The 12,494-nt window shown below is 42.4% G+C and overlaps 1 protein-coding gene and 1 pseudogene across 2 annotated transcripts; one reads left to right on the top strand and one right to left on the bottom strand.

Moving 5' to 3' along the window:
• On the bottom strand, positions 1-4,727 carry LOC143671716 (cancer/testis antigen 55-like). Its single transcript, XM_077146919.1, has 3 exons — positions 4,589-4,727; positions 1,082-1,262; positions 1-172 (listed from the first exon to the last, which is right to left on the bottom strand). Exons 1-3 carry the CDS (start codon positions 4,677-4,679, stop codon positions 1-3), a joined length of 444 nt encoding a protein of 147 aa, XP_077003034.1. The 5' UTR covers positions 4,680-4,727.
• Positions 4,728-6,185: 1,458 nt separating this feature from the next.
• Positions 6,186-12,494, top strand: LOC143671715 (heterogeneous nuclear ribonucleoproteins C1/C2 pseudogene; annotated as a pseudogene). The gene is made up of 4 exons (XR_013169632.1): positions 6,186-6,513; positions 9,896-10,444; positions 10,565-10,934; positions 11,030-12,494. The product of XR_013169632.1 is annotated as a heterogeneous nuclear ribonucleoproteins C1/C2 pseudogene (transcript).

Here is a 12,494-nt window from a genome sequence, read left to right as displayed (position 1 = left end):
TTAGGTAAGGTTCTCTAGAGAAACAATCAACAGGAAACACTCGCAAATATAAAATTTATAAAAGTGTCTCACGTAACCATGGGAATGCAGTGTCCAAAATCCGCAGGGCAGGCTGTGAAGCTGACGATTCTTATGGAGGGTCCAGATGAACTCCACAGGACAGGCTGGCCGGCTGAAGGAGGAAGAGAGCCTGTCTCTTCTGAATCATCCTTAAAAGGCTTCCGGTTATTAGATTAAGCATCACTCATTGCAGAAGACATTTCTTTTGGCTGATTACAAATGGAATCAGCTGTGGATGCAGCTGACATGATCATGATTTAATTCTATGAAATGTCCTCATTGCAACAGACAGGCCAGCACTTTCCCAAATGACAAACAGGTAGGTACCACCACTTGGCCAAGTTGACACATGAACCTGACCATGACATCTACTAATACTTAAAGAAATGCAAAATGAATTCTTGAGGCTGTTTTTCACATTTCAAATGACCAAAGATATCAAAGATTGATAATATTTCCGTCCTTGCCAATACTAATACACAGTGTCACAGCTGCTGCTGAAGTATAAATTTAGTACAATAGAGCTGAAGGATAATTCGATTAAATATCCATTAAAATAGTAAACACCTGGACTGAGGTTATGGTTGCATGACTGTGAATTTATGTTTAAATTCATTTTCTTTAAGAGTTCACTGATCTCTTAGAAGAGTTAAATTTTATAGAATTTATAAAGCTGTATAAAGAATATACCACCTTCGACCTAGCAATTCTACTTTTATGAATGCATAGTACAGAAAATGGCTCCTTACCTGACAAAAGGAATTTGTAGAATGGTATAGAGTCAAGAACTATCCTTGGCAATCATATTTTTAAAAGCTAGAAGAATATACAATTTATATTTTTATAAACAGAAACCACTACAAAGGTAACTCCTAAAGGACCACACAATCATGTAAGTGGGAATTCAAACTACACAATTAACACCAACTATACCAGGTCAACTTAGGTTGAATAAGTAGAATTAAGGTTGAAAACATGCAGAAAAAGAAATACACTGTCCCAAAATTCATGCAAATCTTACTTTGCTTTCAATCCATGAGATGCTTTATCTCCTTCCACAAGAGCAATCACTTTTTGTCCAACTTTCAGAAGCACATTACCAGTCACAGCATCACTACTAAAGTAGATCGATTCATTAATCAAGTCATATTCACTACAGAACCTTGTCACAATCCCGTGCACAGTTTTCAACTTGGTGTCACCTATGAGATGGATAAACAAAAGGTCATGTTAATCAATCTCTAAAGCAAACACACACTACAAATGAGCCCTACCAGAGGAAGACATTGTAGACAATGATCCAAATCTAGAAAGATAATGGGATTGATTTGATACACAGACGTCAGTGCCAGTAGAACATAGTGGTTAAGCATGCAGGATTCTGGAGGCAGAAGACCCGGATTCCAGTCCTGGCTCCATGGTTCTCTGGGTAGCCAGTGGCCACAGGCAGTGGAGCGCCATGGTTAAGAGCACTGAGCCTAGAGCCAGGCTGCCTGGTTCTGAATCACAGCTCTTCCAATTACCAAACGTATACCCTCCCCACATTTCTTAACCTCTCTGACATTTTTTCATCTGTAGAACCAGAACAAAAGCTAATAGGGTTGTTCTAAGAATTATCTGACACATTCACGTGACGGCATAGAACTGCTAGTGCCTCACACAGGTTCGAGATTAAATGTTAGTTGTTCACTATGGATGGAGGTGGCCTAAGAGTACAGCTGAGGAATGGAAAAGGGAACTGTGTTGTATACATACAATGGACTGCTGAGCGTCTGCAAGAAGGAATGAAGTTGTGAGGCATTCAACTAGGTGAATGAAATTTAAGGACAGTCTGTTGAATGAAATGTCAGAAACAAAAAAACAAATATTATCATGCTCACTCATATGGACTATCTATAATATACAAACTCAGTGAACTGAAGTCGAGAGCGTGGGTTATCAGCTTGGGGCCTATTGTAAAGGGTCCTTGATGATAAGCTCTTACAGCACTCATATATACCCAGGAGTTGTAACTGTAATTTCTAAATTCTGAGATACTGAGCCATTTGTATATAAGCTGGTCAGTCCCAGAAACTTCAGGTATTTATGTGACAGGGGACTCAGTGTTAGAGTTCTGAAGCTATGAAAATCAGCGTTACCCCATACAGAAACTGTTTAAAAAATTCAAAAAAAAGGGATCAGACTTCGAGTACAGATATGTGAAGCTGATGTGGATAGGACTAAGGCAAACCAGAGTACTGTAAAGGATTACATGGTCCATATTTTTAAGCTTCATCTTCTACCTGAGAACAAAGGGAAAGATGTTTATTTGGTGCAAAATTTATATTTTGGATAGCATACTATCTAACTTAACTTGTACGTTCAGTTCAGTGGAATACCATAAGTACAGGGAATCTTGTCTAGGGTGTGAGATTTTGTTGGTTTGTCCAGGTTAGTGTGGTGCCACAATATATGCCAGAGTAATTTGGGCAGTGATTAAAAAAGTATTTAGGGTGGGACTACAGTGGCTCAGTGGTAAAGTGGACTCTCTGCTTCGTGGTGCAGCAGCATTCTCTGCTCTCATCAAATCTCTCATTCTCCAAAACATTTCCTCTTTTATAGGTCTTCAGAAACTAATCAAGACCCACCCAAATGGGTGTAGCCATGTCATCACCTAATCCAGCTTAACAACCACTCTTGATTAAATCACATCTCCAGGGAGATGATCTAATTACAGTTTCAAACATATACTATTGAACAAGAATTATTCTCCCTTTATGAAATTGGATTTAGATTAAAACATGCCTTTTCTAGGGTCCATACATCCTTTCAAACTAGCACAACCATGTATGGATTGTATATACGTGAAGGTTTCTCAATAAAAATATAAAAACAACACAAGCAAAAATGTTAGTTGTTGTTATCATATCTGTATCTAGAGAGGATTTAACCATCCATAATTGTCATCATGATCATCAACGGCCTCAGCAGCAGCATTTGGGAATTCATAAATATCTCACCACCAAAACCTAAAAGATCTGGAGCCTTAAATCTAGTGCAAAGGTGCATCTGAATGACCTGGAGGAAGTGTGTGGGTTTTCTTTGTTTTCTGAACTAACACCTGTTGGCAAGCAATAGATTGGAATTGGAAAGCTGGTGGTCTGCCTGTAGAACCCACACTCTGAACCTCAACATCACAGCCACCACCCCCAAAACAGGAAGTTTTGGATGGACTGGATGGCTGGTAGAAATCTTGATTATATCCGATTACAGAATCATAAACCAAGAAAATCCTAACAAAATGAAACAATGGGTCAAATTTGTTCATTTAAATTGTACAGAAGAAAGTGGAAGTGACAATGAAGACAATTGCCACTCAAGCACGTAAGAACCTGTCAAAGGTGTGGCCCCATTGGTAAAAGTAACACTCATTAGTGGACTCAACACTGAGATATTTCAGCTCAAACTTAACGAATAGTGTTGAAGTCAAAGATGTGCTAAGGTTCAGCCACTCCTGAAGGGGTTCTGGGAGCTGATGGAGAAGCTGCAGGGAGATTCAAGGAGCCGGAAGGCAAACTTCCCTGCAGAGAGAGTGATGTTGACTAGAGAGGAGCGGCCTCTTCCAAAGTACCACCCTAAGGAGCTGTGACTCTCCTGGGAGGGCTGGCATCCAGAGGTTGGGGGAGTACAGAGGTTAAGAACGTGGTTTTTGGACCTGACGGTCTGGACATGAATTCTGCTCAGCCACATACTAGTATGAGGGTACTACCAGCCACGCACGACTCTAGCTCACCTGTCTGTGTCTCCCTGGGGGTTCAGATGTAAAATGAACTTCACAATACTACCACATATCTCGTGGGCTCTATTGTGAGGATTATATGACACAAAAGCTCATAAGGCCCTAAGCTCAGTGTTTGGCACATCCAAGCACCCAACAAATGTAAAACATTCATGTTATTCAGAGCAGTCATATGATCTGCGCAACAAAACCCTGTTACGTTTTGAAAGACTTCCACAAACTATATGCATGCCTTCACAAACAGCCACTGAACATCCGCTCTGTGCCAGACTCTGGGCTGGGTTCAAGACACAAAAGTGACAGGTAAATACACAACCCCAGCCTTCTTATAGGGGACTGAAAACCTGTGATAATGGGACCAGTTCCCTTCAAAAGACCTGCCCATTTCAGAATAAAATCAAATTCACCCTCAAATCAGGATGATTCACCACTACTGGAAATAAAAAAAGGAATCTGTTGCACAACCGACTGCTGGGCACGTGGACAAGCTCTAAAGGTATCTGAGGAAATGCAGAGCTGGGGCACAGCAACCCCCCCCCCCCCCCCCAGGTGACTTCTCTGCCAACACCATCATTTTGGAGCTGAGAATTCAGGGCATGGCTATGCAAGACCAGCTCTTGAGGACTCAGGGACGTAGGGATGCCCCCACCCCATATCACAATACAGCACACCGTGGTCATACAGTGCCCCTCCTGACCCCAGAGGCCTCGGATGGGGGGGGCGGAAAGCGGCGCCCCTATCGGTGGGTACCTTCCAAGAGCCTCTCTTGCTGCTTGCAGTCCTCCTCCGTGCTGTCCACCCTCCTCCAGAAGTCCAGAGCCCTGGCAATGAGTCGAAACATAGTACAGGAGTAAACTGCCCAAAGCACCGCCCAACACCCAACATTAGGTCTTTCTCTCTTCAAGCCTCTGCTTCCGTTTTGCTCTCCAATCACAGCAGCCACTCAGGAGCCACACCTCCTTCTCTGTGCGCACCAATCACTAGTCAGAGGCCCTCACATTCCAGCCCCATAAGTGCCGCTTTGCACTTGTGCCCGCCTCCTGACATAATCTACCCAGTAGGAGTGCAGTGAGCTTGAAATTGAGGCCACTGTGATACCGCGGGCTGGTGGGCGGGAAATCGTGACTCCTCCTACCAAAAGCGCGGGAGACAGCGAATTGGTTGTTGGAAGTGATTCCTAAGATTGGGACAGAGTGGTCTCCGCTGTGGGCTTCTCTAGGGAGCATCAGGACTGTGGCTTGGAAGGCGGGGCAGCCACCTGCCTTGAGACAGGAGGCTGGGCCTGATTCTGTCTCCCAAGTGTCCAACCCACATTCCTCTGCCTTTGGGTCCTTTTCTCTCTTTGCCTGGGGTCACCCTCCTCCCCTGCACAGAGGGTTCAGTTGTCAGCTGTAGGCAAAGGATTTCCGTGTAGTCTTAGATGCTGCCGTAGATCTTGTGGAAAAGCCAAACTTTCACATCCACTGGACTCAAACCACAGGCCGATTGTTCTTAGGAAAGATACATGGAACTCTTAAGTTGTAAAGAGCATGATATATGCAGCCTACTCACAAATATTCATACGATGGATAGAATGATGTAATGAATGTGGCAAAATTTTAAAGTTGGTAAATCTGGGTAAAGGGTATACAGTAGGACCTCATTTTACACAAACTCAACATGCAAATTCACGTACATGCAATTGACAATGGAAAAAAGGCAGAGAGAGAAATTAAAGTTTTTAAAAATATTTCTATGATTGATGTTAAAAGAGTGATTATTTGCCTTATTTATTTCAAAATGTGGAATAGATATGTTTATATAATAAATCATTATTAAATAATGGGGTTTGTGATTAAATGCCACCACTCAGCTCCTGCTACCCTGGGATTCAAGTATCCTTCTTACATTTAAGGATCCGAGTTCAGTGGCAGCTAGTCCCAATGTAATTCCTGAGTCACAGAGAAAAGCGCCCAAACAGCTCTTCAAATGTGCTGCTGAGACTCCGAAACCGCCATTTACTAACCCCTTTTTCACTGAAGTTGACCCTCTCTTAGCAGTTTGGAAAAGTTTCCATTTCTTTGAGTTCTCACCTCCTCATGTTTATTCAGAGGAAGTTTACTTCACTGCAAGAAGTTACTGACTGTTCTACCTTTGCAGCACCTGCTAAAGCTGGTTTTGACCAGTTCTAGCCACGTGGCGCACGCTAAGCCTCCATTTTAAGATATTAATTGGTTGCCACAGAGCATGCTCCACTAAGCCCCGCCCCTTAAACCCGCCTTCCGCCAAGCGGATTGGTCCACATCATCTCATCCCATCTTTAGACACTCCCCTAAGCCCACCTTCTCCAGAGAGCTTAAAAGCCCAGACGCCATTTTGTTCGGGGAGAGTGAGGTGAGGATTTTTCTCCTGTTTCGTTGCTAGTTGACTAAGTGATAATCTCTCTTCTCAAAATTTTGTTGTCAGGACACTGACTTCTGTGCATAAGGGACAGCTAGGCAACTTTGAAGGGACAGTCCTAGGGAGCCCGCCCTGAGGCTCCACAGCCAGTCACAGACTCTGAGCGGTGGCCTAGGCCACTTCGTGTAGGGACTCTACGATTGCAACTTTCTCCCATTCCTGCCAATTGTCGTCCCTCCTTCAGTCCAGTTTAATTTTGAGAAAAAAAAACAGTTCTGGGTAAAGACGTCTTCTGGGTGAGTAACTTCCTAAAATGCCTACTTTTTTTTTTTTTGTATGCTGTATGACGGGATCATATTTCTTTATTTTTCGACGTGAGTATCCTGTTATTGCAGGACCATTTGTTGAATTTGTTAGTTTGTTTGGGGGAAGTACAGGGACTGGGAATTGAACCCACGTCTCCCACATGGCAGGCGAGAATTCTACCATTGAACTACCCTTGCACCCCCATTAAAGTGTCTATTTTTACGCGAACTCGTTTGGGGTTTTTTGTTTTGTTTTTGGTTACTGGGTTAGGACTGTGGGTTCGAGTCCCACCTCAGTCGTAGGACTGGGAGTTCCAGTTCCACTTTACCTACCAGGTTGTATTGAGGATCAGGTCCCAGGCATATGAGAGTCAGTCATCACTGAAGTACTCACATTTTGGATGTGGGTCAAGTCGTAGTTTGGTCTCTGTTTGTGGGTTCGAGTCCCACTTTGTTATTGGTTTACGGGTAGTATGATCTGCTCTTACGCATTCCAGCTCCCCCTGTCCAGAGTGTGCATATTCCATAACTAAGAATCAGGGCAGTGCCACACTACACCTTTCCAGTTTCCCGCTATGGTCTTCTGGGTTGCTGTTTAATTTTATAAACATCTGGTATTCAGTGCCAGAAAAAAAGTTATAACCGTGGAAAAATATTAACAGCATAAAATGTGTTTTAGGTAATTGGTCTATGTTTAGCTATAAATCAATGAAAAAGGAAAGGGACGGTATTCTTTTGTAACATGGCATGACCGCTGTAAGAATCTTGGGAACAGTGGCCAGAGAAGAGCCTCTTAAACATATACCATATTACAGTTGGGCTTACGTTATAAAAGAGAAGAGAAATGAAGCAATCCCATATGTTCAGTCTTTTATGCCTTTGTATCAGAATAAAAATTTACAGAAAAGGTGCAAAATTATGATTCAAGGTGGTGGATTTTTGTATTTCTGGGTTTCTGTGGTTTTGTGTCTGATCATGGCAAAAGATTTTTAATTGAAGCTGTAAGTTTTGTGTCTGTTTGTTTACTGTATATTTGTTTATACTTCTGGATGGTATTACCAAATTGCAAATAAAAACATCTTAAATGAGCTCTGTTCAAATTTCTTAAAGATAAGTAAGTATTTATCAAAATATCTATCTGTGATAGATAATCTATAGGAATTAATACTGGAGTTCTAGACACTAAAGAAACTGAACTTCTAATACATCCAATGTAAAAATAATTTTAATGGGATTAAATCCAAATGTTTTAAAAATTTAGGTGCATTTTCATTTTTCAGGGATTATCTGGAGCTCCTGGCCCCATTTATTCTGTCTTCCTGGGGGCAGGGTTCAGGGTGCTGGTGTTTGTGGTAGCTGTGGACAGCTGGCCATTGGCGGGGAGACTGCCCTGAGCTTCCTGAAACAGCAGCTCCCCACCCCCACCCCACCCCCGCCAAAGGCTCTTTGCCCTCTGAGAAAGCGAAATGCTTTTCAAGGAAACTACTAAGGTTGCCCTGGGACATGGCAGAGGCTTTTCCGGTTCTCCAGGACACATCTTTAGGTGAAATAGATCTGATAATTGCAAACAATTAGAAACGGGGGCATATGGGCTCTAATAGATACTAGGGCCACCTTATTTTTATTAAACTCCCCCTGCCCTCAGTAACCCTTCTTCCCAGGTACAGGAACAATTCAAAAGGTGGGTGTACAAACCTAGCCAGATAGGGCAGCTGTGGGGAAAGGCTGGGTGCAGGAACGTTTTGGTTTGGAGCGCTTTCTAGTAATCCTGAGGATTGAAGGTGATAAGCACAATGAAAATACTGCAAACTGAGCCATATAGGGCATAATCTGTTCTGTAAAATGGGTTCCTCACTTACTGTGGTGCTCCAAGGGACTTCCCCAATCTGGAATTATTTTTCCTCTAATAATACTTTAGCGATAGTAGCAGCAGTAAAATCATTATTAAAGCTTATTTATAACCTTGAAATGGGGGTAATTGAATACATTGCCAAATTTCAAAAGGTCCAGTAAGTAAAGAAAAAATGTCCTTGAGAGTCATAAAAGAGTTTTCCTGGATTATCCTTAAGACAAATTAAACAATTATAATATACTTCCCATTGCCTGTTAGTTACTATGCTTGAGAGATTGGCTGTTTGTAATTTTGAAATGTTAGAAAAACAATGAGGTTTTTTATTAGCCTGTGATGGAGGAAAAGTAAAAAAATTGTTGGCTGCTTTTATAAACCTTCAGTTAGATCATAGCTTTGCCCTAATAAAAGCCAGACCTCTACTTGTGTCCAGAAAGTTGTTTTGGAAATTATTCATAATATATCTCACTAAAATGTTAAGAAAACGGTAAACTGAGAAAAACAATCCCCTAAAACAGCTGACTCTTTGAGCTATGAAAGTTAAGTACAATAAAAACCTACAAGTTTTCTCAGGTATGTTCTCCCTAAATTTATGTAGGTTTACTAATAAAATAAGCCGCCATTATATTTACCTGATCTTTAAAATGATGTGAAATGGATTGGGGGGAACAGATGAAGCCTGAGCGGTTGCGGCCGCGTGGTGACCTGGAGCAGCAGCCGGCTTCTTCCCGCGGACCTGGCGAGTGGGAGATTCAGCTTCGAATCCCTTCTCCCTTGCCCCGCCTGGTTGCAAATCACTTGAAGTTTATAAGTTAGTGGAACTTTGCTTGAGGGCAGCAAGGCAAACCCTGTCCCTACTCGCTGGAGCTCGGTTTTGAGTTTTAATCTCCCTTCCCCACCCTTCGGGACGCGCACATTCCCACTCCAAAATCAACCTTAGAAAGACATTTTAAACATAAAGCGACCTGTTGTGCGCTACGGCAAATTTATAGGGGTTTTTAAAAAATTGTTTCCAGAAAGGGGACCCGGATTTAAGATGTAAATTTTAAAATTTCTATTTCTGTTTTTTTCTGCAGCGGCTGGGTTAGAGGAAGGAACCTCTTTAGCCTCTCAGAAACTGACCACTCTGCTTCCTCGTTCTTTTTCTGTTTTGTTTCTTTTGTTTTTTTGTTTTGTTTTGTTTTGTTTTTTGCGGGGAGGGTTTGGTTGGTTGGTTGTTTTTTTTTTTTTTTGCATGGGCAGGCACCGGGAATCGAACCTGGGTCTCTGGCGTAGCAGGCGAGAATTCTGTGAGCCATGTGACCCGCCCCTTCATGGTTTTTTAAGATTGAACAATGATGTGGAAAGAGCTTTGCTAGTCTACTAAAGAGAATTTGCCCTCGCGGTTTTTGTGCAAACTGCTTCTGGAAAGAGAAAGGAATGAACTTGACTGATTTGACATTTTTACACCTCCGTTTTTCTAATGTGGGCTATTTTTATTTTTTTATTGTTATGTTTACAGTGAGCTTTTTTTTTTATCTGTAGCGACACTTTTGGCTGTGTGACGAAGCTCCTCATCAAACACCATGGCCAGCAACATCACCAACAGGACGGATCTGCGCTCCGTGGGCTCCCGCGTGTTCATTGGGAATCTCAATAACCTGGTGGTGAAGAAGGCTGACGTGGAGGCGCTCTTCTCCAAGTATGGCGAGGTTGTGGGTTGCTCTATTCACAAGGGCTTTGCCTTCGTTCAGTATAGTAACAGGAGAAGTGCCCAGGCTGCTGTAGAAGGAGAGAATGGCAGCATGTTTGCTGGCCGGGTTCTAGATGTTAATCTGGCTGGAGAGCCGAAGGCGAAGCGAAGAAAAGCAGAGTGGAAGCTATCGGCAGCAAAGACGTACACGTCAGAGCTGAAACACCCTTCTCCGCTCCAGCCACTCGGGTCTTCTTTTGACTTGGACTTTCGCTTTCCGCGGGATTATTACAAGACGCACAGCTACCCGGCCGGTGTTCCTCCTCCTCCTCTTCCTCCTCTGCTTCCTCCTCCTCCTTCTCCTCCTCCTCCTCCTTCTCCTCCTCCTCCTCCTTCTCCTCCTCCTCCTCCTTCTCCTCCTCCTCCTCCTCCTCCTCTTCCTCCTCCTCCTCCTCCTCCTCCTCCTCCTCCTCCTTCTCCTCCTCCTCCTCCTCCTCCTCCTCCTCTGGCTCGGGCTCTAGTGCCCACAACACACCAGCATGTATCAGAAAACACATCACCAAAAAGCAGAAGTGGCTTCAATTCCAAGAGTGAGCAGCAAGGGTCTTCGAAGTCTGGAAAGGTCAAAGGAGCTGACGTTCAGATCATTAGGAAGGAGCTGGCCCAGTTAAAACAAGAATTAGATTCTCTACTGGACAGGCTCAACAAAACTGAAAAGGAACAGAGCAAACAAGGAGAGGGGAAGAATGCTACCTCAGACGAGGAGCAGAGCAGCAGTTCCATGAAGGGTGGTGAGATGCCTATGGAGATCGAGTCTGAAGGGGGTGAGGATGACTCTGCTGAGGAGCTGAGCCTACCGGACAGTGATCGTGAAGATGGGGGCATGACCAGGTGAACACCATGGGAAAGGAAAGGGGTGGTGGAGTGGGGATCGGGGACACATGGAGTGCCTCTAACTCCTTCCTATTTGCATGTGTTTTCCATAGCTGGAGTTAAGGATGCTGAAAAAGAGGCAGAAGAAGGAGAAGATGACAGAGACAGCATCAGTGGCGAGGAAGACTCTAAAGCACATATTAGGGTTTAGAAATGTTATCCCATTATTTCTTTTTCTAGGCACTTGTTTAAGATAATTTTTTGTAATAATAGCTACAATTTATTAAGTACTTACTATATGCCAAATGCACAGCTGGAGTTTTTTTTTTAACACTTTTTTATTTTGAAGTATATACAAAAAGCAATACTGTTCAAAGTACATTTTAGCAAGTAGTTATGTAACAGATTTCACAGTTTGGTTTGGGTTACAGTTCCACCATTTCAGGCTTTTCTTTCTAGCTTCTCCAAAACCCTGGAGAAAATATATATATATCAATATAATGATTTGGTAGTCAGACTCATTTGTGAAATCCCAACTTCATTGTTATAACTTTTTTTTCTCCTATGAGCCTTTGCCCAATCTTTAGGGATATTTGGGTTATACCCGTTGTAACTTTTTTCTTGTTAAAAAGGGGATGTTGGCAATATGGGATAAGGGCTCAGAACTAGTTGATGTTCTTAGAGAAACCGTCTCCTCTAGATTTCAGGACTTACCTGGCCTAGGAGCCATCTGAAGGTTTAGGTTTCCAAGAAGTAAACTTAATACGTACAACTTTTGTAGGATCTCCAATAGAGTCCTGGCGTTTAAGATTAACAACAATGATGTTGGTTGGGGGTTGGCAGTGTGTGAAAATTAGCATTATCTAGCTGAAGGTTGCACAAGCGTAGCCTCCAGAATAGCCTCTTGACACTCTTAGCCACTGGTCTAAGATCATTTTTTTCACCCAGTCCTCTCCCCTAGTATCTACAGCACATGCTCACTGTTCTCCCCATTCTCAGCCATCCCATGCTTATTAACTCATATTGCTCTGCTCTTAGTTCCATTTTTCACTTCCTTTGACACTCCTACTAGTTATGAAGTCTTACCCTGTAAATTTTGCTTTTAATTTTGATACCTGTTTATAACAACAATAAAAAGGATGTATGTTTTCTATCAGCTGTCTCCAAAATAATCTCTTTTAATTTAGGGAATACAGTTCTCACCATTCAATGTGAGTTCAGTAGTTGCTTCCCTAGCTGCAAAGGCAATCTCAAGTATTTGAGTAGCACCTGTGAACAGTTTTGCATTAGAGATATGTGTGTTATATCCCACATAAGAGTACGGTGTGGGGCTGTAAAACACAAATGTAACAGTGAATTTTTGTGGAATAGCAGATGGCATACCAAATGCATCCTCTAGAAGAATAATTAATGAAACAGTCTTCAGATTTGTTTTCTAAAGTTAATACCATGTGTTATTTTTGTGAACAGCCTGATATTTGGGACCTTCTTTCCTCAAACAAGACGTTATTAAACCTGGAATTTAAAGGGAAAAAATGATGTAAAATGTAAATTTGTGTTTAACAAAATAAAGTTACT

The sequence above is a fragment of the Tamandua tetradactyla genome, chromosome X (assembly GCF_023851605.1).
Source record: "Tamandua tetradactyla isolate mTamTet1 chromosome X, mTamTet1.pri, whole genome shotgun sequence".
Classification (NCBI taxonomy): Eukaryota; Metazoa; Chordata; class Mammalia; order Pilosa; family Myrmecophagidae; genus Tamandua; species Tamandua tetradactyla.
Note: the sequence above shows the minus strand (reverse complement) of the source record. Positions and strands in the feature narration are given on the sequence as shown.